The sequence below is a fragment of the Panthera pardus genome, unplaced genomic scaffold (assembly GCF_024362965.1).
Source record: "Panthera pardus isolate Hobbes unplaced genomic scaffold, ASM2436296v1 HiC_scaffold_6, whole genome shotgun sequence".
NCBI lineage: Eukaryota > Metazoa > Chordata > Mammalia > Carnivora > Felidae > Panthera > Panthera pardus.
Genome location: NW_026526991.1, coordinates 124,552,026 through 124,574,420, shown reverse-complemented (window position 1 = coordinate 124,574,420; position 22,395 = coordinate 124,552,026). Strand labels below are relative to the sequence as shown.

General features: G+C 39.9%; 1 protein-coding gene across 5 annotated transcripts in view; it reads left to right on the top strand.

Annotated features, from left to right (window-relative positions):
• The window catches only part of SLC39A12 (solute carrier family 39 member 12), an 87,416-nt gene that overhangs the window by 12,983 nt on the left and 52,038 nt on the right, over positions 1–22,395 (top strand). For all 5 annotated transcript variants that reach the window (XM_019460646.2, XM_019460644.2, XM_053895124.1 and 2 more), the window contains exons 4-6: positions 722–929; positions 12,679–12,851; positions 18,331–18,502. In XM_019460646.2, the coding sequence (XP_019316191.2) occupies positions 722–929; positions 12,679–12,851; positions 18,331–18,502 (553 nt within the window). The remainder of the gene's footprint in view (positions 1–721; positions 930–12,678; positions 12,852–18,330; positions 18,503–22,395) is intronic.

The window sequence follows — 22,395 nt, the reverse complement described above, 5'->3', positions numbered from 1 at the left end:
TGGCGACGAGGCAAAAATAGGGACTCGGTCCGTTTCGGCCATGATGATGATATTATGGATGTAAAGCCAAGGGAGAGATTTTTATGAATGGGCGTACTAGGGGCACGTAAGGCTAGAGTCTAGCCTTTCAGATGCTCATAATTTAATTGAAGACCACTCAGTGTACACATGGAAAAGATCCCATGTCCTATGGGAGCTCAAAGAGCACAGAGACTGTGCCAGCTTTGGTCATCACTTAGCACGCATTGAGCCTGAGACTAAAGGCAGGCGTTAAAAAGGAAGTGCTCTGTGATGACAGGAGGCCGCGGGGCCGGTGTGAAGTCAAGGTCGGGAGTAGAGATTTGAAAGTCCTCACACTGTGGGCTGGACTTGAAGCTGGAGAAAAACAAGTCACCACCTGGAAGCCTGTGAACAAGAAGAGCGAGAGATCTCTTTGGAGAAGACACATCTCTGAGGGAGTAGTGGGAAAGGTTAGGTAACCGAGGACCACTAGGGTGGGAGTTAGAAAATACAGTGTCCAGTCAGATAAAAGAAACAAGCATTTTCCAGACAGAATTCTGTCTGAGACTAGAGAATGTTGACAGTTGTGTTCCTACAAACAGCTCAGACCTCTTTAAGGTGAAAAACTCTTCTTTGTCTTTTGGGGAAATCCTAGAGATATTTTAATCAAAATGGCTTTCGAGGTGCAAGCTTTTTCTTTTTACTCTGCTTCTGATTTCAGTGTATGGACACCAAAATGCTGCAGAAAAAGTCGGGAATACTGAGCGGGGATGGCGCCGATGAAAACACACTCCCTCGGTTGGCAGCGACGATCATCACTTTGTCCCTCCAAGGTGTTTGTCTGGGGCAAAGAGACTTGCCGTCTCCAGACTATTTTACGGAATATATTTTCAGTTTTTTGAATAGTACAAATACTCTCCACCTGTCAGGTAAGGATGCTTTTCATGAATGTAACTACCAAGTCATGCCTACTAAACAAATTGTGCCAAAAAGAGTGACGCTTTTTGATGACTAAATTTGTTCAGGTATGTTCTAAACGCTATTTTATCATAGCCTGTGGTAAGACAGCTCAGGTGGGCCTTTTAAGGCAAACATGCTATCGTATCTTTGTGACGATGAGACAAAAATTGGGACTCGGTCCGTTTCGGCCATGATGATGATATTACGGACGTAGAGCCAAGGGAGAGATTTTTATGACCTGCCGTAAGTGCTGAGGAACGCTTGTCTGTTTGGTACGTAGTCCTGGGCGAGGGGTCACAAACTATTGCCTAGAATGAAGACATGGAAAGCCCAATGGTGCAAGAGCCTTGGTGGTGTTTGCTTGTAGCCATAAAGATCTATTATTTAATTTTAAATAAAAGTCGTGTGAGCTCTCCATCCTGGTTATATTAGTGACTGCCAGCTTTTTGGAACTCCGAGAACAAATGGGATGCCAGGGATGGAGCCAGAATGTTTGTTCTGCACATTTCTTTGTACTCGACAAGGCATTAAAAATGAAATGACGTCTAAAAAATCTGTACCAGGAGGCCCTGTTTTGCACACCAAGGGCTCTCGGAATGTCGCATAATAGCTGTTGCTGCTGCCAACACACTTCCTCTTGGGAAGTCACAAGAAAAAGGGAGATGTGAATTTACCAAGGGACCGACAACGCCCGTGATCTGGGTAAACCTCCCAACTCTGAAAGAAGGGATTGGGGTCTGGGGCCATACATTCAGTGTTGAATTTTCCCTGGACCTGTTAGCACAACCATTTGAGGGACAGATGCGGGTTTCTGCAGTTTATTTTCTTTTTCTGTGAAAAGTTGACATGTAATTAAATCATGTCACCTGGCTGTCATACACAGGAAACAAGCCAGGGAAAGGCATGTTATGCCGAGAACAATTTTGAGGTGGGAAACAGGGGTTGGGAAATTTTAGCGGTGCGATTCCCGTTGAACTGGAGGAGAGCCGTGATTCCACTTTCCAAATAATGTCAAGGTGTAGGCCACTTGAAGGCTCTATCGCCCCCAAGAAATGGGAGGTGATCAGACTGCAATACAGAATATAGTTAGAGGCAAGCTGGGTAGATATGGATCATTGTGGACCTTCATTAAAATGCCCAAGTAACTGCTCACGAGCGATCTACAGTATCGCCTCTTGGGGCAAAAACCAGTCACTTTTGCATCTGAGAAGTCACAATTCCGTTTCCAAGTGCCATTTCGTGTCAGCACAATTAGGTGTTTGTTTCAGAAGCCATGAGACATTTTCTCTCACAGCTGCCCCGAGCTAGGACTCTGCTGATATTGATGGTATCCTGGAAGACAGTATGCTCATTTTAAGTGTTGTTTTTTCATTTAAAACTAGTAGAGTTAACATACAGTGTTATATTCGTTTCAGATGTACCATATAAAGATTCAATACTATACATAACTTACCGCTCATCAAGACAAATGTATTCTATATCCCTTTCACCTCTTCCCCCATCTCCCCCTGCCCCCCTCCCCTCTGGTAACCATGTGTTTGTTCTTTACAGTTAAGAGTCTGTTTTTTGGGTTGTCTCTCTGTCTTTGCTTTTTCCCTTTGTTTGTGTTGTTTCTTAAATTCCACGTGTGAGTGAAATCATACAGTATTTGTCTTTCTCTGACTCATTTGGCTTAGCATTATACTCTGTAGCCCCATCCACGTTCTTAAAAACGACAAGGTTGCGTTTTGTGTGGCCGAAGAATATTCCATTGTATATATACAACATCTTCTTTACCCACTCATCTGTTGGTGGACACTTGGGCTGCTTCCGTAGTTTGGCTATTGTAAAGAATGCTGCATAAACATGGGGTGTATAGAACCTTCTGAATTGGTATTTGTGCATTCTTTGGGAAAATACCTAGTAGTGTGATTGCTGCTTTATATGGTAGTTCTATTTTTAATTTTCTGAGGACACTACATACTGTTTTCTGCAGTGGCTGCACCAGTCTGCATTCTTACCGATGGTACACGAGGGTTCCTTTTTCTCCACGTCCTTGCCAACGTTTGTTATTTCTTGTGTTTTGGATTTTAGTCATTCTGAAAGGTGTGAGGTGATGTCTCATTGTGGTTTTGATTTGCATCTTCCTGATGGGAGTGATGTGGAGCATCTTTTCATGTGTCATGAACACATGTTTCATGTGTGTTGGCCATCTGGATTTTTTTTTTCTTTCAAATTTTCATTCAAATTCTAGTCAGTTAACATACAGTGTGATATTGGTTTCAGGAGTAGAATTTAGTGATTTATCACTTACATATAACACCCAGTGCTCAACACAAATGCCCTCCTTAATAGCCCATCCCCTACCCAACTTCCCTCCATCAACCCTCAGTTTGTTCTCTGTAATTAAGAGTCTCTTACGGTTTGCTTCCCTCTCTGTTTTTTTTTTCTCCTTCCCCTATGTTCATCTGTTTTGTTTCTTAAATTCCACATATAAGTGAAATCTTATGGCATTTGTCTTTCTCTGACTCATTTCGCTTAGCATGATATACTCTTACAAATGGCAAGATTTCACATCATTGCAGATGGCAAGATTTCATTTTTTCTGATCGCTGAGTAATGTTCCATTGTGTATATACACACCCCATCTTCTTTATCCATTCATCAGTCAATGGGCATTTGGGTTCTCTCCATAATCTGGCTATTGTTGATAAGGCTGCTGTAAACACTGGGGTGCATGTGCCCCTACAAATCAGTATTTTTGTATCCTTTGGGTAAATAATACCCAGTAGTGCATTTACTTGTCATGGAATAATTCTAATTTTAACTTTTTGAGGAACCTCCATACCGTTTTCCACAGAGGCTGCACCAGTTTTCATTCCCGTGAACATTGGAAGGGATTTCCCCTTTCTCCACAACCTTGACAATATCTGTTGTTTCTTGTGTTGTTGATTTTAGCCATTCTGACAGGTGTAGGGTGGTATCTTATCATGGTTTTGATTTGTATTTCCCTGATGATGAGTGATGTTGAGCATCTTTTCATGTGTCTGTTAGCCATCTGAATGTCTTCTTTGGAAAAATGTCTATTCATGTCTTCTGTCCATTTCTTAATCAGATTGTTTGTTTTGGGGGTGTTGAGTTTGATAAGTACTTTATAGATTTTGGATACTAACCCTTTATCCGATATCTCACTCACAAATATCTTCTCTAATTCTGTAGGGTGTGTTTTAGTTTTCTTGATTGTTTTCTTCAGCTGTGCAGAAGCTTTTTATCTTGATGAGGTTCATAGTTCATGTTGGCTCTTGTTTCCCTTGCCTCTGGCGATGTGTCTAGTAAGAAGTTGCTCTGGCCAAGGTCAAAGAGATTGCTGCCTGGGTTCTCCTCTAGGATTTTGATGGTATCCCATTTCACATTTAGGTCTTTCATCCATTTTGAATTTATCTTTATGTATGGTATAAGAAAGTAGTCCAGTTTCTTTCTTCTGCATGTTGCTGTCCAGTTTCCCCAACACCATTTGTTGAAGAGACTGTCTTTTTCCCATTGTATATTCTTTGTCGCTTGTCAAAGATTAATTGACCATATAATCATGGGTTCATTTCTGGGCTTTCTATTCTGTTCCACTGGTCTGTGTGTCTGTTGTTGTGCCAGTACCATACTGTTTTGATTACTACAGCTTTGCAGTATAACTTGAAGTCCAGAATTATGATACCTCCTGTTTTGTTTTTTGTTTTCAAGATTGCTTTGGCTATTTGGGGCCTTTTGTGGTTCCATACACATTTTAGGATTGCTTGTTCTAGATCTGTGAAAAATGCTGTTGGTATTTTGATAGGGATTGCATTACCTCTGTAGATTGCTTTGGGTATTATAGACATTTTAACAATATTTATTCTCTAATTCATGAGCATGGAATGTTTTTCCATTTATTTGTGTCTTCTTCAATTTCTTTCACCAATGTTTTATTATTTTCAGAGTATAGGTCTTTCACTTCCTTGGTTAAGTCTATTCCTAGATATTTTATTATTTTTGTGTAATTGTAAATGGGACTGTTTTCTTAATTTCTCTTTCTGCTTATTTATTATTAGTAAATAGAAATGCAGTAGGGACACCTAGGTAGCTCAGTCAGTTAAACATCCAACTCTTGATTTCAACTCAGGTCATGATCTCACAGTTCAGTGTTCGAGCCCCACATCTGTGCTGTCAGCACAGAGCCTGCTTGGGATTCTCTCTCTGCCTCCCTCTCAACCCTTCCCCTGGTCTCTCTCTCTCTCTCTCTCTCTCTCTCTGTCTCTCTCTCTCTCTCTCTCTCTCTCTCTCTGTCTGTCTCTCTCTCTCTCTCCCACACACACACACACACATACACATTCTCACTCTCCCCCAAATAAACTTAAAAAAAAAAAAAAGAAAAGTAACAGATTCATGTTCATTGATTTTGTATCCTGCAATCTTATTGAATTCATTTATTAGTTCTGGTAGGTTTTTGGTAAAATCTTTAGGGTTTTCTATGTGTAGTATTATCTCTTCCTTACCAATTTGTGTGTCTTCTATTTCTTTTTCTTATCTGATAGCTATGGCCAGGACTTCCAATACTATGTTGAATAAAAGTGGTGACAGTGGACATGCTTGTCTTGTAACTGACCTGAGAAGAAAAGCTCAGTTTTTCTCTCCATTGAGGATGATATTGGCTGTGGGTTTTTCTTATATGGACTTTATTATGTTGAAGCATATTCCCTCAAAATCTACTTTCTTGAAGGTTTTTATTATGAATGGATGTTGTATTTTGTCAAATTCTTTTGCTGCAACTATTGAAAAGATCGTATGTTTTTTTATTTTTTCTCTTGTTGATGTGATGTATCACACTGATTAATTTGCAAATATTGAACCACCCTTGCATCCTAGGAACAAATCCCACTTGATCGTGGTAAATGACTTTTTTTAATGTATTGTTGGTTTCAGTGTGCTAATATTTTGTTGAGGATATTTGCACCTATGTTCATCAGAGATACTGGCCTGTGGCTCTCTTTTTTGTGGTGTCTTTATCTTGTTTTGGTACAGGTAATGCTGGCCTCATAGAATGAATTTGGAAGGTTTCCTTCCTCTTCTTTTTTCTGGAATAGCTTGAAAAGAATAGATATAACTCTTCTTTAAATGTTTAGTATATTTCACCTTATGAAGCTCTCTGGTCCTGGACTTTTGTTTGTTGGGAGTGTTTTAGATTACTGATTCAATTTCAGTACTAATAATCAGTCTGTTCAAATTTTCTGTTTCTTCCTGATTCTGTTTTGTTAGGTCACATGTTTCTAGGAATCTATCCATTTCTTCTTGGTTGTTCAATTGGTTGGCATATGATTTTTCACAGTTTTCTTTTATAATCCTTTATATTTCTTTGCAATTTTTATTTCTTCTCTTTCATTTCTGATTTTTAAAATTTGGGTCCTCTCTCTGGCTGAAGGTTTATATCAATTTTGTTGATCTTTTCAAAGAACCAGCTCCTGGTTTCATTGATCTTGTTTTTTGTTTGTTAGTTTGTTTGTTTCTATATTGTTTATTTCTGCTCTAATATTTATTATTTCCTTTCTTTTACTGGCTTGGGGTTTTGTTTGTTCTCCTTTTTCTATCTCCTTTAGGTGTAAGGTTTGCTTGTTAATTTGAGATTTTTCATGCTTTTGATGTAGGCCTGTGTTGCTGTAAATTTCCCTCTTAGAGCAGCTTTTCCTGCATCCCAAAGATTTTGGGCCATTCTGTTTTCATTTTCATTTGTCTCCATTTATCTTTTAATTTCCTCTTTGATTTTTTGGTTGACCTATTTATTGTTTAATAGTACATTATTTAACCTCCAAATATTTATGTTCAGATTTTGTCTTGTGGTTGATTTCTAGTTTCATAGCATTGTGTTCAGTAAAGATGCACGGTATGACTTCAATCTTTTTGAATTTGTTCAGACTTGTTTTTTGGCCTAATGTGTGATCTATTCCAGAGAATCTTCCATGTGCACTTAAAAACAATATGTATTCTGCTGTTTTAGGATAGAATGTCTGAATATATAGATCCATTTGGTTCAATGTGTCATTCAAAGCCACTGTTTCCTTGTTGATTTTCTGTTTGGATTATCTGTCCATTGATGTAAGTGGGGTATTAAAGTCCCTTACTATTTTTGTGTTACTATTTATTACTTCCTTTTTGTTTGTATTAACTCTTTTATGTATTCGGGTGCTTTCATGTTGGGTGCATAAATATTTACAATTGTTATATCATCTTGTTGGATTGCCCCCATCAAAACATTTTTTTGTAATGTTTTTATTTTTGAGAGAGAGAGAACATATGCACAATGAGTGGGGGAGAGGCAGAGAGAGAGAGGGAGACAGAGACTCTGACGTAGGCTCTGCACTGTCAACGCAAAGCCCAATGTGGGTTTCCAACCCACAAACCACGAGATCATGAACTGAGCCAGTCAGCTGCTCAGTTGACTGAGCCACCCAGGAGCCCCACACCATTAATGATTATACAATGTCCTTCTTTGTATCTTATTTCAATCTTTTGTTTTAAAGTTATTTTATCCAATATAAGTATTGTTACCCTGGTTTTCAAATCCATTTGCATAATAAATACTTCTCTATTCCTTCATTTTCAATCTGCATGTGTCTTTAGTCCTGAAATTGGTCTCTTATAGGCAGCATATAGATGGGTCTTGCTTTTTTATTCATTCTGTCATCTTGTCTTTGATTGGAGCATTTAATCCATTTACATTCAAAGTAATTATTGATAGGTAAGTATTTATTGCAATTTTGTTACTTGTCTTATGATTGTTTTTGTAGTTCTCTCTTCCTCCCTTCTCTTGTTCTCTTCTCTCATGATTAGTTGGCTTTCTTTAGCAATATACTTGGGCTCCTTTCTCTTTATTCTTTGTGTATCTATGACTAGTTTTTGATTTGTGGTTTCCATTCATTTTGTGTATTAAATTGATAGTCACTCACGGCTGAACCCATTCTTTAAACCTCTCCCCACCTCCATGTTTTAGATACATGGTGTCATACTTTACATCATTTTATTTTGTGGGTCCTTTAAGTGATTTCTATAGATATACTTATTTTTATTGCTTTCATGGTTCCTACTTTTCTTACTCTAACTTACAGTCTTTCCTTGCCACGCAGAATCCACTTTAACATTTCTTGTAGGGCTGGTTTAGTGGTCATAAATTCCCTTAACTTTTGTTTGTCTGGGGACCTCTTTATTTCTCCTTCTATTCTGAATGCTAACCTTATTGGATAGAGTACTCTTGGTTCCATGTTTTTTTCTTTCAGCACTTTGAATATATAGTGCCATTCCATTCTGGCCTGCAAAGTTTCTACTGAAAAATCAGCTGATAGCCTTATGGGGTTTCCTTTGTATGTAAGTATTTTCTTTTCTCGTGGTGCTTTTAAAATTCTTTCTTTACTGCTTCTTTTTGCCATTTTAATTACTATGTGTCTTGTTGTGGACCTTCTTGGGTTGATTTTTGGGGGGCTCTCTGTGCCCTTGGATCTGGATTTCTGTTTCCTATCCCAGATTTGGGAAGTTTTCAGCTATTATTTCTTCAAATAAATTTTCTACCCCTTTTCTTTCTCCCTTCCTTCTGGGTTCCTTATAGTGTGAATATTGCTGAGTTCCCTAAGTCTATTTTCATTTTGAATTTTTTTTTCCTCTCAGCTGTTCAGCTTGATTTCCTTCTATTATTCTGTATTCCTGGTTGGTGGCCCATTCTTCTGTTTCCTCTAGTCTACTATTTACTCCATCTGGTGTATTTTTTATTTTATTTATTGCATTCCTCAACTCTGATTGGTTCTTTTTCTGTCTCTTTGTTAAGGGTTTCATTGATGTCCTTCAGTCTTTTTTTCGAGTCCTGTGAGTATCTTTATAACCACTGATTTAAATTATCTAGCAGGCATATTTCTTGTCCCCGTTTTGTTTAGGTTGCTTGCTGTGATTTTGTCCTCTTCTTTCATTTGGGACATATTCCTCCGTCTCTTCAGGTTGTCTAACTCTCTGGGTCTGTTTCTTTGTGTTAGGAAAGTCAGCTATGTCTCCTGCTCTTGATAGTAGTGCCCTTATGAGGAAGAAGTCCTGTAGTGCCCTGCAGTTCAGTGTCTCCTGTTCAGCAGAAGCTGGTGCATCAGGAGAATCTTCTATGTCTCTTGCATACATCCTGCTATTTTGGCTGAAACACTTTTTCCTTCAGTCCAGTAATCTGCAATGGCTCTCTTTGCCTATTGTGGACAGGGTTTGGTCCCTGTGGGGTTAGTGCAGGACACTTCCCCTGTATTGTACCCTAAGAAGCCTTCATTGGTGGGTGGGGCCTATAGTAAGACCAGCTGTCTGTCCCACTGCTAAGCCTCTACCCTGATGGTTGTGTGTGGTTCTTTCCCTCTCCCTGGGGCAGGAGTCAGTTTGGTGTGATACTGGCTCCTGTTTGGGATGCTTGCACACTGCCAGGCTTGTGGTACCACTTTGGATTAGCTAACCCAAGAATGTATTGGAGGGGGAAGATCCTCAGAAGTGTGTGGGGTCGGAGGAATGGTATTAGCAAGGTTTGCCTGGGTCTGCTGCAAGAGGGGACGTGAAGCAGAGGCCTGGCTGGAGGGAATGTGTCTGCAGGGGAAGAAGGGGCAGGGCATGTTCTTTGTAAGTTATGCAGTGAGTGTAGGTGCTGCACTGGGCCCCACCGATGCCTGTGTGTCTGGGCTGGGGGAACAGGGAAGGAAAATGGCACCCACCATCATCTTTGTTCCTGGAAAAGTGTCCCATTGATCCCTGCCCTTCTAGCTGGAGCTCTTAGATTAGTAAACACATCTCTCCCCCGTATGCTCCTGGTATTTTTCAAACTGCTGTTTCTACGTTGTATCACAGCAGGTCTGTCTGTTGTAATGTTTCTTTAAGGACTGGGCGTCAGTTTCCTCTCACCCTCCCAGTTCTCTCAGAGCCAACCCCACTGATTTTTAAATTTCCAGATTTTAAGCCTCATTCATTGTAAGAACTTGTGAAATTTCATCCGTTTAGTTTTCAAAGCCAAATGTTACGGAGATTTGTCTTTCCTGAGTGGGCTCCTTGGTGTGAGAATCTATTTCTCTCTCCTTTCTGGGATTGTGGGTCCACCCTCCCCCAGACTCTCCTGCAGTCTTTTTCACTCCTCACCATGTCTCCACCCTTCTTACCCTCTTCAAAGCTGCCTCTTCCCTACATTTAGCTGTGGTGAATTTGTTCTTCCAGTCTTCAGGTCGTTTTCTGGGTTTTTTACACTGATGTGTTACCTAGTTGTATCAATGGGATGAGGTGAACTTAAGGTCCTCCTACTCTGCCATCTTCCCCGGAAGTCAGTTTTAAGTGTTTTCTGTTGTTGTTGTTGCTGTTGTTGTTGTTATATGAATTCTGAATATTAAAAGTAGACATCTAATAAAAATGTAATGTAAACAAAAATATAAACAGTAACATAGTCAACCCCCATGCACACAGTATCTAGCCTCAACACTTACCAGCAACTGGATAATCTTATTTTTTATTTGCCTCCACCCTTTCCTATCACTTGATTATTTTGAAGCAAATGATTATTAACTATTTCGGTGTGAACCTCTAATAGACAAGCGTTTTTAAAAGCCCCTTATTACCAATATCACAACTGAAAAATTAATATTGATTCCTTAATATCACAAAAAAAGCCCATTAATGTTTACATTGCCCTGACTGCTAAAAAAAGATGTTTCATTTTTTAGCACATCAGGATCTAAATAATGTTCATAAAATGCAGATTGTTGGGGTATCTCTTCAATTTCCCTTTATAGATGTCATGCCTCTCCCCGACTCCACCTTCTCTATTTTGCTGTGGTTTTTTTGTTAGAAAAAAGGGGACTGTTTATCACATCTGGGTTTTGCTGATTGCGTTTCTAGTCATCTAATATGCATTTCTATGCACTGTGCTTCATGTACATTGGATGTCGTAGAGATTTGATTAGGTGGTTTGTTTACTTGGAGGATGCTGTCTTAGAGTTAGTACCTTCCGCCAGAAGGCACGTAACATCTAGTTTTCTCTTTTTGAGAAGTCCTAAAGTATTGATGATACTTGTCTATGTTGATTGTTTGCAGCTTACGAAATGGTGTTCTTCTAATTGACTCTTTTCTTCTTCATTTATTAGTGTAATAATTCTGTAATGGAAAACTGCCCCTCGTCACAATTTCGTTTTATTGAGGTTTGCAAAGGAAAGTAAGAATAAATTCGTTTTTTTTTTTAAGTTTATTTATTTACTTTGAGAGAGAGCACACAAGTGGCAGAGTGGGAGGGCAGACAGAGAGGAAGGAAGAGAATCCCAAGCAGGCTGCATGCTATCAGTGTGAGCGCACGAACTGTCAGACTGGATTATTTCTGTTATTCTTTCTTCGTCTTCGGTAATTTTTCCTTTTACCATTTCACACGTGCTGCTGAGCTCCTTTTGTGAACTTTTCATTTCACTCACTATATGCAACACCAGAATTTCCATTTGAACCTTTATATAATTTTGATTTTCTTATTTCTTCTATTTGCTGATTTATTATTGTCACACTTTAATTCTTTAAATATGATTTCCTTTAGTTCCTTCAGTGCACTTATAATAGCTGCTTTGAAGTCTTTTTCTGCTGAATCCAACATCTGGGAATACTCAAAGACATATTTATTGACTGCTTTCCTCCCTGATTCTGGGTCACACGTTCCCATTTTTTTGCAAGTCTAATAATTTTCTTTTCGCTGAAAGCCAGTCATTTAAAATAAGATATTGTAGGAACTCTAGTTTGTAATTTTTCTTGTCCTTGATGATGACATTCAGGAAAATACCAGGGACGTTGTATTCCCAAGCAAGCCGATGGATAAATCCAAAGAAATTCACCACTATACTTAATTATTCTGCATACCAATTAATTTTTTAAAATTTTTATTTATCGATTTATTTTTGAAAGGTTGGGAGGGGCAGAGGGGGAGAGGGAGAGAGAGAATTCCAAGCAGGCTCCATGCTGTCAGTGCACAGCCTGATGTGGGGCTTGACGTCCTAAATTATGAGATCATGACCTGAGCCAAAATCAAGAGTTGGACCCTTAACCAACTGAGCCACCCAGGTGCCCCTGTACCAGTCAGTTTTTAAGAGCCTCGAGCTGTACCAAGGGAAGCTAAACTGTAATCTATAAACTGAAAACCATACTACAATAGTATTAGAAGACAAAGTCAGTTGTCTCTATAATCTCAGATCTCTTTCATTTCCTTTCTTGTTTCTGCATAAACAAACCCTTAAAAGGAAAATAATTTGACTGACTTAAACATACCATAGTTTACCTACGGAGGATGTATATAGTACCTCAAGGAAATGAATTTCCTATGGATTAGGCCAGTTCTATCCTTTGTGTGCATTTTTATGAGGAACATCTAGAAAAAGAAAGAGTTGGCTCAAGAGAAGGCATTTCTTTGGAGGAATTGCCCACTGTATCATCCCGAGGAGTTAAAAATGGTGGGAACATCTTTGTAAGGCTGATTCAGCCCCAAAGCTTAGTCAAGATCTTGTGAGGGGATTAACATTCACGTGAAGTATAAGTGTTCTTTTATTACTTTTCAGAGTAACGTCTTGACTTTTCATTAGGACCACATTTATTTAGCAAAATATCTATGCTGTGGCCATAAGAAATTGTAATTATCCTGAGATTGACCTGTCTTTATTCTATGTGACACCAGATTTTGTATGAAATTTCTAGAACTAGACCAACTCCTCAACACTCTCTGGACCAAAAGTACCTGTATCCGAAAAGATAAAATCCATCACCTTGAAAGGAAACAAAACAACCTAACAATCTATGACTGGGGATACCCTAATCTATCTGTATCCATGGACCAAGAGTCAGAAGACATTTCAGTTTCCTGGGATAAGGTATCGTTATTCTTCTTCTTATACCACCAATTGCTACTGTCAAAGTGGTGAAAGTTCTATAAGAGTTGTGAAAAACTTAAGGGATGATGTGTATTTCCTTCAGTGTGAAAATATTCTATTTGTACGGAGTGGTCATGGGTTTTTTTCTTCTACAAATGGGTCTCTGCTGACATAAATGTGAGGCCAAGATATGTAGAGGAATAAGACAATAGATATAGATAGATATAGATAGATAGACATAGATAGATATACAGATAGTAAATATATATATATTACTACTTCCTCCCTTGTATCTATATCGAATGCATGAATAATTAACTCAACAAACGTACTGAACATTTATTACCTGCCAGTCACCATCACGGTCATTGGGTATACAGTGTTGAAAAAAATAGGCACAACGCGGGGCACCTAGGTGACTCAGTCGGCTGAGCATCTGACTTCAGCTCAGGTCATGATCTCGCAGTCTGTGAGTTCGAGCCCCACATCGGGCTCTGTGCTGACAGCTCAGAGCCTGGAGCCTGTTTCAGATTCTGTGTCTCCCTCTCTCTGCCCCTCCCCCCCCCTCTAAAATAAATAAACATTAAAAAAAATAGGCACAACTCCTTTGGAACCTATAGGATAGGAATAGAACACAGACATTGCATATATACTTAAAATGATGAATGAATGCTTTAAACTTAGATAAGGTTATGAAGAGATTACTTTGGGCTGTGAGCAACAGAGAAATATTTGTATAGTAGGTAGCACTGAGAAGGTTTTTGAGAAAAGGTGATGTATGAGCCTATGAACATATTTATACCCATATTTCCTAAAGTTGTGCCCCAAAGTACATTCACTTGTCTATCTTGGTATTTCTTGAAATGGGTCCTATGATTAAATTGGTGTGGGAAATACTAGAAATACATATTACACTGTGGCATATTAGGGTATCTGGGAGGTCTCTCAGCAAATAAACTTCTTTGATCTTATTGAATCCAGCAATTCTCAAATTTTGACTCTAGAATCCTTCCCTGCCCTAACCATTTAAAATCCTGAGAAACTGATGTTCCACGAGCGTGGCTTATGCTTATTGAGTACGTATGATGTGTTAGACATAACGCTATTTCACCTGCATTGCCTCATTTAATTATTATAACAACTATATGAGATTGGGGTCTATTATTCCATACTATAGATATTTTTCCATACTATAGATGAGGAAATTGAGGCATGGAGCTAATAAGTAATTGCTTAATGTTTACAGAAACTGAGGATATATACAGAGGTTGATAACATATTCTGTGCTCTTAACAACTGTGCTATTGCTTGGGGAAGTGTTGACTTAAAGAAAACTAGTTTTGTTATTTGTATCTCAGATGAGCAAGGTACAATTTGTACCTTAAAAGAGCAAAATCCCCTACAGATTGCTAACAATTCGGAACGTTTTTCCTGTGAGTTATGAATACATGATTGCACAGTACCATAGATTCCGTCCCTACCCCTGGAAGTTTGTATCTCTTAATACCCTTCACCTGTTTTGCCCAACCCCTTCAACCCTCCCCACCCCCCACTCTGGCAACGACTAGTTAGTTCTCCATACCGAAGAGTCTGTTTCTTTTTTATTGTTGTTTGTTCTCTAGGTTTTTTTTTTTTTTTAAGACAAAATCAGATTATTAATTAGAATATTAGATATTTTTAAAAGTGAATTTTTGCTACTTGTGCAATATATATGACATTTGTTAAAGTTGATTCTTTCAAACTCCCGCTTATTGTATTCAACCGAAGGTGAAGAGAGCTGAAGCCTGTGTTGGCCTTTGTTTGCGAAGTCTTTTTAGATGCTTCTTCAGGACTGGCTCTGAGGAAGGGGGCAAATTTGCCTAATGGAGACCTTATCTTCATAACGAATGCAGATTGTTTCCTAACATTTAGGAACTACCTACTTAAGGCACGTGGCTTTAAAAAAGAGTTTTTTAAAAATGTTTTTATTTATTTTTGAGAGAGAAAAAGAGTGCGAGCAGGGGAGGGGTAGAGAGACAGGAAAGACACAGAATCTGAAGCAGGCTTCAGGCTCTGAGCCGTCAGCACAGAGCCCAACACGGGGCTCGAACTCACGGACCGCGAGATCATGACCTGAGCGGAAGTTGGACGCTCAACTGACTGAGCCACCCAAGCGCCCCAAGCATGTGACTTCTAAGAACAGTAAGAGTCATTTGCTGTGCTACGAATGCCAAGTAAACAAAAATCAACCTTTTCAATGGTTCTTCTCTGTCCCAATATGTCACTTTGCTTGTGACTCTTGATAGGACACTAAGATAGACTAGATCTGAAGAACCTGTGTATGTTATTTAGACCAGTGGTTCTCAAAGTTTTGTCTCTTGGCCAGAAGAGTCAGCATTGTCTGGGAACTTCTTGGAAATGCAAATTCTCAGGTCCCACCCCATCATCTTTTTTTTTTTTTTTTTTTTTTAACGTTTATTTATTTTTGAGACAGAGAGAGACAGAGCATGAACGGGGGAGGGTCAGAGAGAGGGAGACACAGAATCTGAAACAGGCTCCAGGCTCTGAGCTGTCAGCACAGAGCCCGACGCGGGGCTTGAACTCACGGACCGCGAGATCATGACCTGAGCCGAAGTCGGCCGCTTAATGGACTGAGCCACCCAGGCGCCCCCCACCCCATCATCTTTGAATCAGAAACTCTGAGAAGTAGAACCCAGCACTCTGCCTGTTAGGAAGCCATCCAAGCAATTCTCAAAACTAAAGTTCAGGAACCACTGCTTTAGAATATGTTTGTAAAGTTACCATAGAAGTCTGATGACATCAACACAAGGATACACATACACTGAAATTTTATGTAAGGGAATAAAGCTAGTTAAAAAAATTTTGTTTTTACATTTACTTATTTTTGAGAGACAGAGAGAGACAGCATGAACAGGGGAGGGGCAGAAGAGAGGGAGACACAGAATCAGACGCAGCCTCCAGGCTCCGAGCTGTCAGCACAGAGCCCAATGCTGGGCTCAAACCCACAAACCGTGAGATCATGACCTGAGCTGAAGTCAGATGCTCAACCGACTGAGCCACCCAGGCGCCCCAGGAAATAAAGATAGTTTAAAAGTTAATGGCTGGATAATCTAAATTTTCATTCTATATTATTCTTTATTAAAAATATCTTGGGTTCGGGGCACCTAGGTGACTCAATCCGTTAAGCATCTGACTTCGGCTCAGGTCATGATCTCACAGTCTGTGAGTTTGAGCCCTGCGTCGGGCTCTGTGCTGACAGCTTGGAGCCTGGAGCCTGCTTCAGATTCTATGTCTCCCTCTCTCTTTCTGCCCCTCCAGAGAGAGCTGCTCTCACTCAGTCTCTCTCTCTCTGTCTTTCTGTCTCAAAAATAAACTTAAAAAAAAACTATTTAAAAATATTGGGGTTTAAAATTTTATAGAATATAATGAATGACCTTTAAGGCCATTTATGTTAGTGATTTCAAAAAGAAATTTAAAACCAACAAAGGACCTGAATAGTACAGGAACAGCAAATAAAGATCAAGGGCACAGAAGCTTATAATAGAATATCCATACTCTAGGAGAAGGTAGTCTAAGACCAGAACTATTCGATTTCTTGGCAGTGAACTGGGGAAAGACGCATGGCATTCTGTTCATTTCCTCTCTCCCCTGCTTTACTTACCAGTCGAGCACTTCTTAATGAGAATATTTATTACGAAGGATTTGTCATCAAAAGTTTAGTGTTCGTTTCCCTTTTCTGTTGTCAGTAGCTTTAATGATGAAGTCATTGTATCCCATTAGTAACAAATGGTGCAACAGAAAATACTGTCTTTGGCATAAATTATTTTGACAAAAGGAGAAAAAAAAATCCCAAGTGTAGTTTTCTGTTGCTGCTTTTTGTAGTAGAAGCCTTTTGGAGTTTTGCCCAGCCTTTTTCTGAGAAATGCCTGCCTCAGCCACAGGCCTGAGGCTGGCAGCCATGTCTGAATGGAATGATCCCACCTCCTATCTCGAGGCAAGACTGATTGAACCAGAGGGTTGTCTGACCCAAGGGAGTTCATCTGTGGCTTTGCTGTAGCAATCAGGTCTCTGTCAGGACTTGCAGACTCAACTCAGCCTTGGGTTTGTGGGCTGAGAGGTCGCTTCAGAGTTGGGGCTTATATGGCCATGTGTTTACTGAAAGAGAAAACACCGGACTGTAAAAGCAAATAAATATATGCAGAGGGAAAGAGAAAGGAGAAAATACTTGGTCCCGAAGAGAGAGAGAGAGAAAAAACAACTTTAGGTTCTGATTTTCTAGCTTCAGATTGAGTTCCTTTTGAGGTGTGGCTACCTTCTCAATCTTGGAGATCCTTAGTGTCCTTTCAATACGATCTCCTCTTGGTTCTTGCTGGTTCAAGTGGCTTCTCATCCCTGCCACCAAACATTTCCGGATCAAGATAGGACATTTTTTATTCACGGGATCTTCTCCCCCCAAAAATTGTATGTGGGAAAACCCAGCAAATATGTCATCATTATTTCCTGATTAGCAATGTGCCTTCTTAAAAATCCTTACGTTCTAAAGCGTGGCAAATCAGGAAAGCCTCGCAAGTCAATGAGTTTCTTAAAATACCTTATTGATTGTGACTGGAGCTCATGAAGATATTGCACGAGGGTCTGACTTCAGACCCCAAAGATTCTGCACGAGGGTCATCCATTTGTGCTGGTGGAACTATACACATTAAAACCTTTAAGTGTAACTTCTGACACACAAAATCAGCCCTTAACACTTCTGAGATGCACCAATTCCTTGTGGCAGCTTTTAGGGACGTCTTGCATTTGTTCTTTATCTATGATCCTGATCTCTTATAAATATGCCTATACAACGTAGAAAGGCTTTAAAGACAGAGGAGCAGCAGTAGGCAATCGTAATGATTTCGGTTGTTTTTGTGGAGAAGGGACGTCCCTTACAAAGGTAGCCATATCGTTTAGTGTTTACACACGAGCTGGTTGACACAGCATTCACTTGTTAAAATATTTACTTTGATTGCTTTTGAAAAGACATGTTGCCTACACAGGCTTACTAAATCAGAGAATATTAAAGACAATGATCTTATAACCGCAGAGCACCTGTTTCTCATTTGAAGTCTTCGTTCTGTTGCTACAAAGCCATCCCCACTAAAAAACAACAAAAGCATCGAGGCTTCCTTAGCCTGCTGGCTAGCAAACCATGCCACACATTGTAAAACACGGTTGCATGTTTTCAGGAAGGAAAAAAGTGTGCAAAACTCTTACTAGATAATACTCAAAATAAAAGTGAGAGACAGCTGGCTTTGATCAGAGATGAAAAATAATCCTTGGAAATTATATATGCACAAAGATTGCAGGGAAGAAAAATGAAGTCATGGCTTCATGTGTCCTTTTTAGCCATTCTGTTTAGTTCTGACTCCTTGGGAATGGCAACTGATGGTGGTAAGTTTGTTTGCTGAGATTAGTAACAATGACGTTTTCCCCCAAACAGACTTGCTTCTCTGCCGGGCAGCTGGTGGAGATATTTCTACAGAATAGCCTTTCACCCATTTCGAAGGAAGACTTTCAACAAATGAGTCCGGGAATCATCCAGCAATTGCTCAGCTGTTCTTGCCAGCTGCCAGAGGACGAACACTCAAAGCTCCCACCAACCACTCTGGAGAGTAAGTTGTGGTTCTTCCCTGAGAAAGTTGGTGCCTATAACGTACATAATAATAACAGTTGATGGAAAGTTGGTGCACATAATGTCCGTAATAGTAACAGTGAACAGAAAGTTGGTGCACATAATGTACATACTAATACCAGTGAATGGATGGATACTTACTACATACCACACGCTGTTCAAAGCATTTTACATGTCTCACCTCATTTAATCCTCACAAGCACGCCATGAGCTAGATACTATCAAGGTCCCCCTTTTACAGATAGAGAAACAGGCACATAGAGGTTAAGTGACCTTCCCAAGGGCACACCGCAGGTAAGTGATGGAGTTGGGATTCAAACCCGGGCAACCTGGCCCCAGAGTCATTGTTGTCAGCCACTATGCTACAGTACCCTTCACTGAATATTTTATAGTTTGTATGTACGTTATATAAATTGATTTTTGTCCCATGTATATGACTGAGTCATAGACCAACTTAGTTCATAGTTGAGAAGGGGCGTGATATGAGAGCAAGAACCTTAACGATGGGGTCAGAAATGCAAAGTTGAGCCATGCCTTCTATCCCCAGCCCACTCTTGTGATCTTAAGCCTTCTCTTTATTTCCCTGAGCCTGTCTTTTTTTTCCTGCCCAGGGCTACTCACTGTAGCACTACTGTAGTAGGTGAGCTCTTTACCTTCTTGGGGTAGCTGTAAGTTTCAAATGGGATAACGGGTACGAAACTGTGTTGTGGAATTTAAAGCACTGTGTATTTAAAAGAAAAGGAAATAGTGGCCTGAGAACATTCGTGAGGGACCGCAAAAATGTGACCGTGAACGCAGGCACCATTCCAAATATTACCAGTGATCCCAGGGCCTTGTGTATGCTTTTTTCAGAGCATTTTGCTTTCTCTTTGCGATAGCCTCATGATGCCCATCCGGGATGAATTGTCCAGCCGCTCACTCCTAACTCACAGGGAATTGTGCCGCGTTCAGCGGCTCATTTGAAGAGTTCACGTGAACAGAAACCTTGCCAGACCTAAATATCTACCACATTCGCTGAAAGGAACAGAATTTCATTAAAACTGAGCTCTCATTAAAAGTGAGCAACTACATAATTCAGCACCTGGTGAGCAGTGATGGTTCTGAAATGGGTGAGAGGGACAGAAGCACGGCACCTGGGAGACTCCAGGAGCAAGTTTTACATTTACATTCCCACCACCTCCCATGGTGTCTGCTTCAAACAGGCCGCTACAAAATAGCTTTCTGAACTGCAGATCTGCGAATCGTTTTTCTTTCTCATGAACACCTAGATCCTTCTAGGGACTAGTCTTGCTGAGAAAAATTCAGAGAAATCACACTCACTATGGAACCTAGGCAAACATTACTGTGCTCGATTTGAAGTGTTGCATTACGTGACTTAAGGGAAAGGCTTAAATATCAGACAATGTAAGAAGGAGGCATAGGAGACGTTACTAAGAGTAGTGTTTGGTGTGCTGGGACCTGACCCCAAAGTTCCAGGTTGGGTTGAGTTTCCGGGAAACAGTGTTATGACCACGTATAAATCAGGTTTCAGATATGTTCAAAGCAGCTGCCTAAGAATGGCTAGGTGTTTAATTATTAGGTCAAGTTCTATTATAATGATGCGAAACATTTAAATAGAAACTCTATAAGTTGCCTGATTCCAGTCAAGACGTCATGACACCTATATGAGGACCTGGGGTAATTAGCAGAGTCCTATTGCCACAAACGTCAGATTTTATGGTTTTCAGGCGATCTTTGCCACATGAGAGCAGGTGAAATCTGGTTCACAGAGGACCTGAACGTTTCTAAGCCCGAGAGTTAGGAAGTGTCCATCCCAGGGGCTCCTGGGTGGCTCGGTCGGTTGAGCGTCCGACTTCGGCTCAGGTCACGATCTCGCAATTTGTGAGTTCGAGCCCTGCGTCGGGCTCTGTGCTGACAGCTCGGAGCCTGGAGCCTGCTTCGGATTCTGTGTCTCGTTCTCTTTCTGCCCCTCCCCCACTTGTGCTCTGTCTCTCTCTCTCTATCAAAAATAAATAAAATATAAACAAATTTTTTTTAGAAAAGGAAGTGTCTATTCCCCTCCAATACCAGCTGTCGTTGCCCTCAAGACAAAGGGGAGAGGAGTAGAAGAAGAATCAAAGGACTGGAAGCTTTGTCTTTTGCCTGGGAAATGCCACACCCTAATTTATCCTTGTGAATTCTCAACATTTTCTGACCTTTTGTAGCTTTCATAAAAATGTGGCAACTTTGAAACCTATTAGACATCCAGGTGCTCATGTGAAACTTCAGCTGTCTTTAATTTATGTATTTGATGAGAAGAATGACACTCCCCCATACAGTCTATTTGTCGAAGAGTATGATATGAACCTTGGTTAAATATCTCCAGGGATGTTTTTATAACATAGGTGTTTTTATTATGACAGAACAAAATGAAACCTCTAGGTGGGTATATGACCATTCCAAACGATTTTTATTATTTTTTAATTTTTTTAAGTTTACTTATTTATCTGGAGGGGGGCGAGAGAGAGAGAGAGAGAGAGAGAGAGGGAGGAAGGGGCAGAGAGACAGGGAGACAGAGAATCCCAAGCAGGCTCCGTGCTGTCAGCACAGAGCCTGACACAGGACGGGATCCCCACAAACTGAAATCATGACCTGAGTCAAAAATCAAGACTCGGATGCCTAGCTGATAAGCCATCCAGGTACCCATATTTTTTTAAATTTTTAATTGTGGTAACAAACTGAAATTGAAATGAGATTTAACCATTGTTAAGTATAGAGTCCTCTCTATCCTTTGAACAACAACTGTTTTATGGAGAGTTTCCCTAGAAGTGAAGGGGTAGTGATAAGAATGGAAAAATTTAAAAATTGCAAGTTTTTGCTTCTTTTGAGTACACTACCAACTCTATTTTAATATTAGACTCCTGTCTAATTTAGAACATATAATTCAATAAAAGTGCTCTTAAAATCACAAGTCTATTATCATGTTACCAGCTTTCATCATTAACACAAATTAGTGTAGAGGGCGAACCTTCCAAAAAAGAACCAGAATGGTAAGAATAGAATGTTTTCTGTTACAACAAATTTTAAGATGATCGTTTCTTAAAATCTACAATAGGCCTCAAGTAGTGTGATAATTGAATTGTTTGATTTAACTTATCTCTAGTCAGTAAGGATAGTTTAATTTTGTAATTAACTTCCTTCATTGTTTACAGACCAGTTTGCCATGGCTTGTTAGTAATTTCTAAAGAAGTAGAAGGACGAGTATTTGCTCTGAGTATCTGCAACCAAAGGAAAATGGTGGCCTGAAAAACTCTTTATCCCCAAATCATTTATTTATACAGTTGACTCTTGAACATCATGGGTTTGAATGGCAGGGGTCCACTTAAATGCAGCTTTTTTATGTATAATAGAGTACTGTAAATGTATTTTCTCTCATGATTTTCTTTTTCTCTCTTTCTTTCTTTGTCTTTTTTCTTTTAGAGAGAGAGAGAGAGTAAGGCAGGGAGAGGGGCAGAGGAAGAGAAAGATTCTCAAGCAGACTACATGCTCAGTGTGGAGCCCAAAATGGGGGGCTCAATCTCATGACCCTGGGATCATGACCTGAGCCCAAATCAAGAGTTGGGAAGCTCAACCAACTGAGCCACTCAGGCACCCTATTTTTATGATTTTCTTAATAAAATTTTCTTTTCTGTAGCTTTTAAAAAATTTTTAATAATGTTTACTTATTTTTGAGACAGAGAGGGACAGAGCATGAGCAGGGGAGGTGCAGAGACAGAAGGAGACACAGAATCCGAAGTGGGCTCCAGGCTCCGAGCCGTCAGCGCAGAGCCCGACGCGGGGCTCAAACTCACGGACCATGAGATCATGACTTGAGCAGAGGTCGGACACCTAACT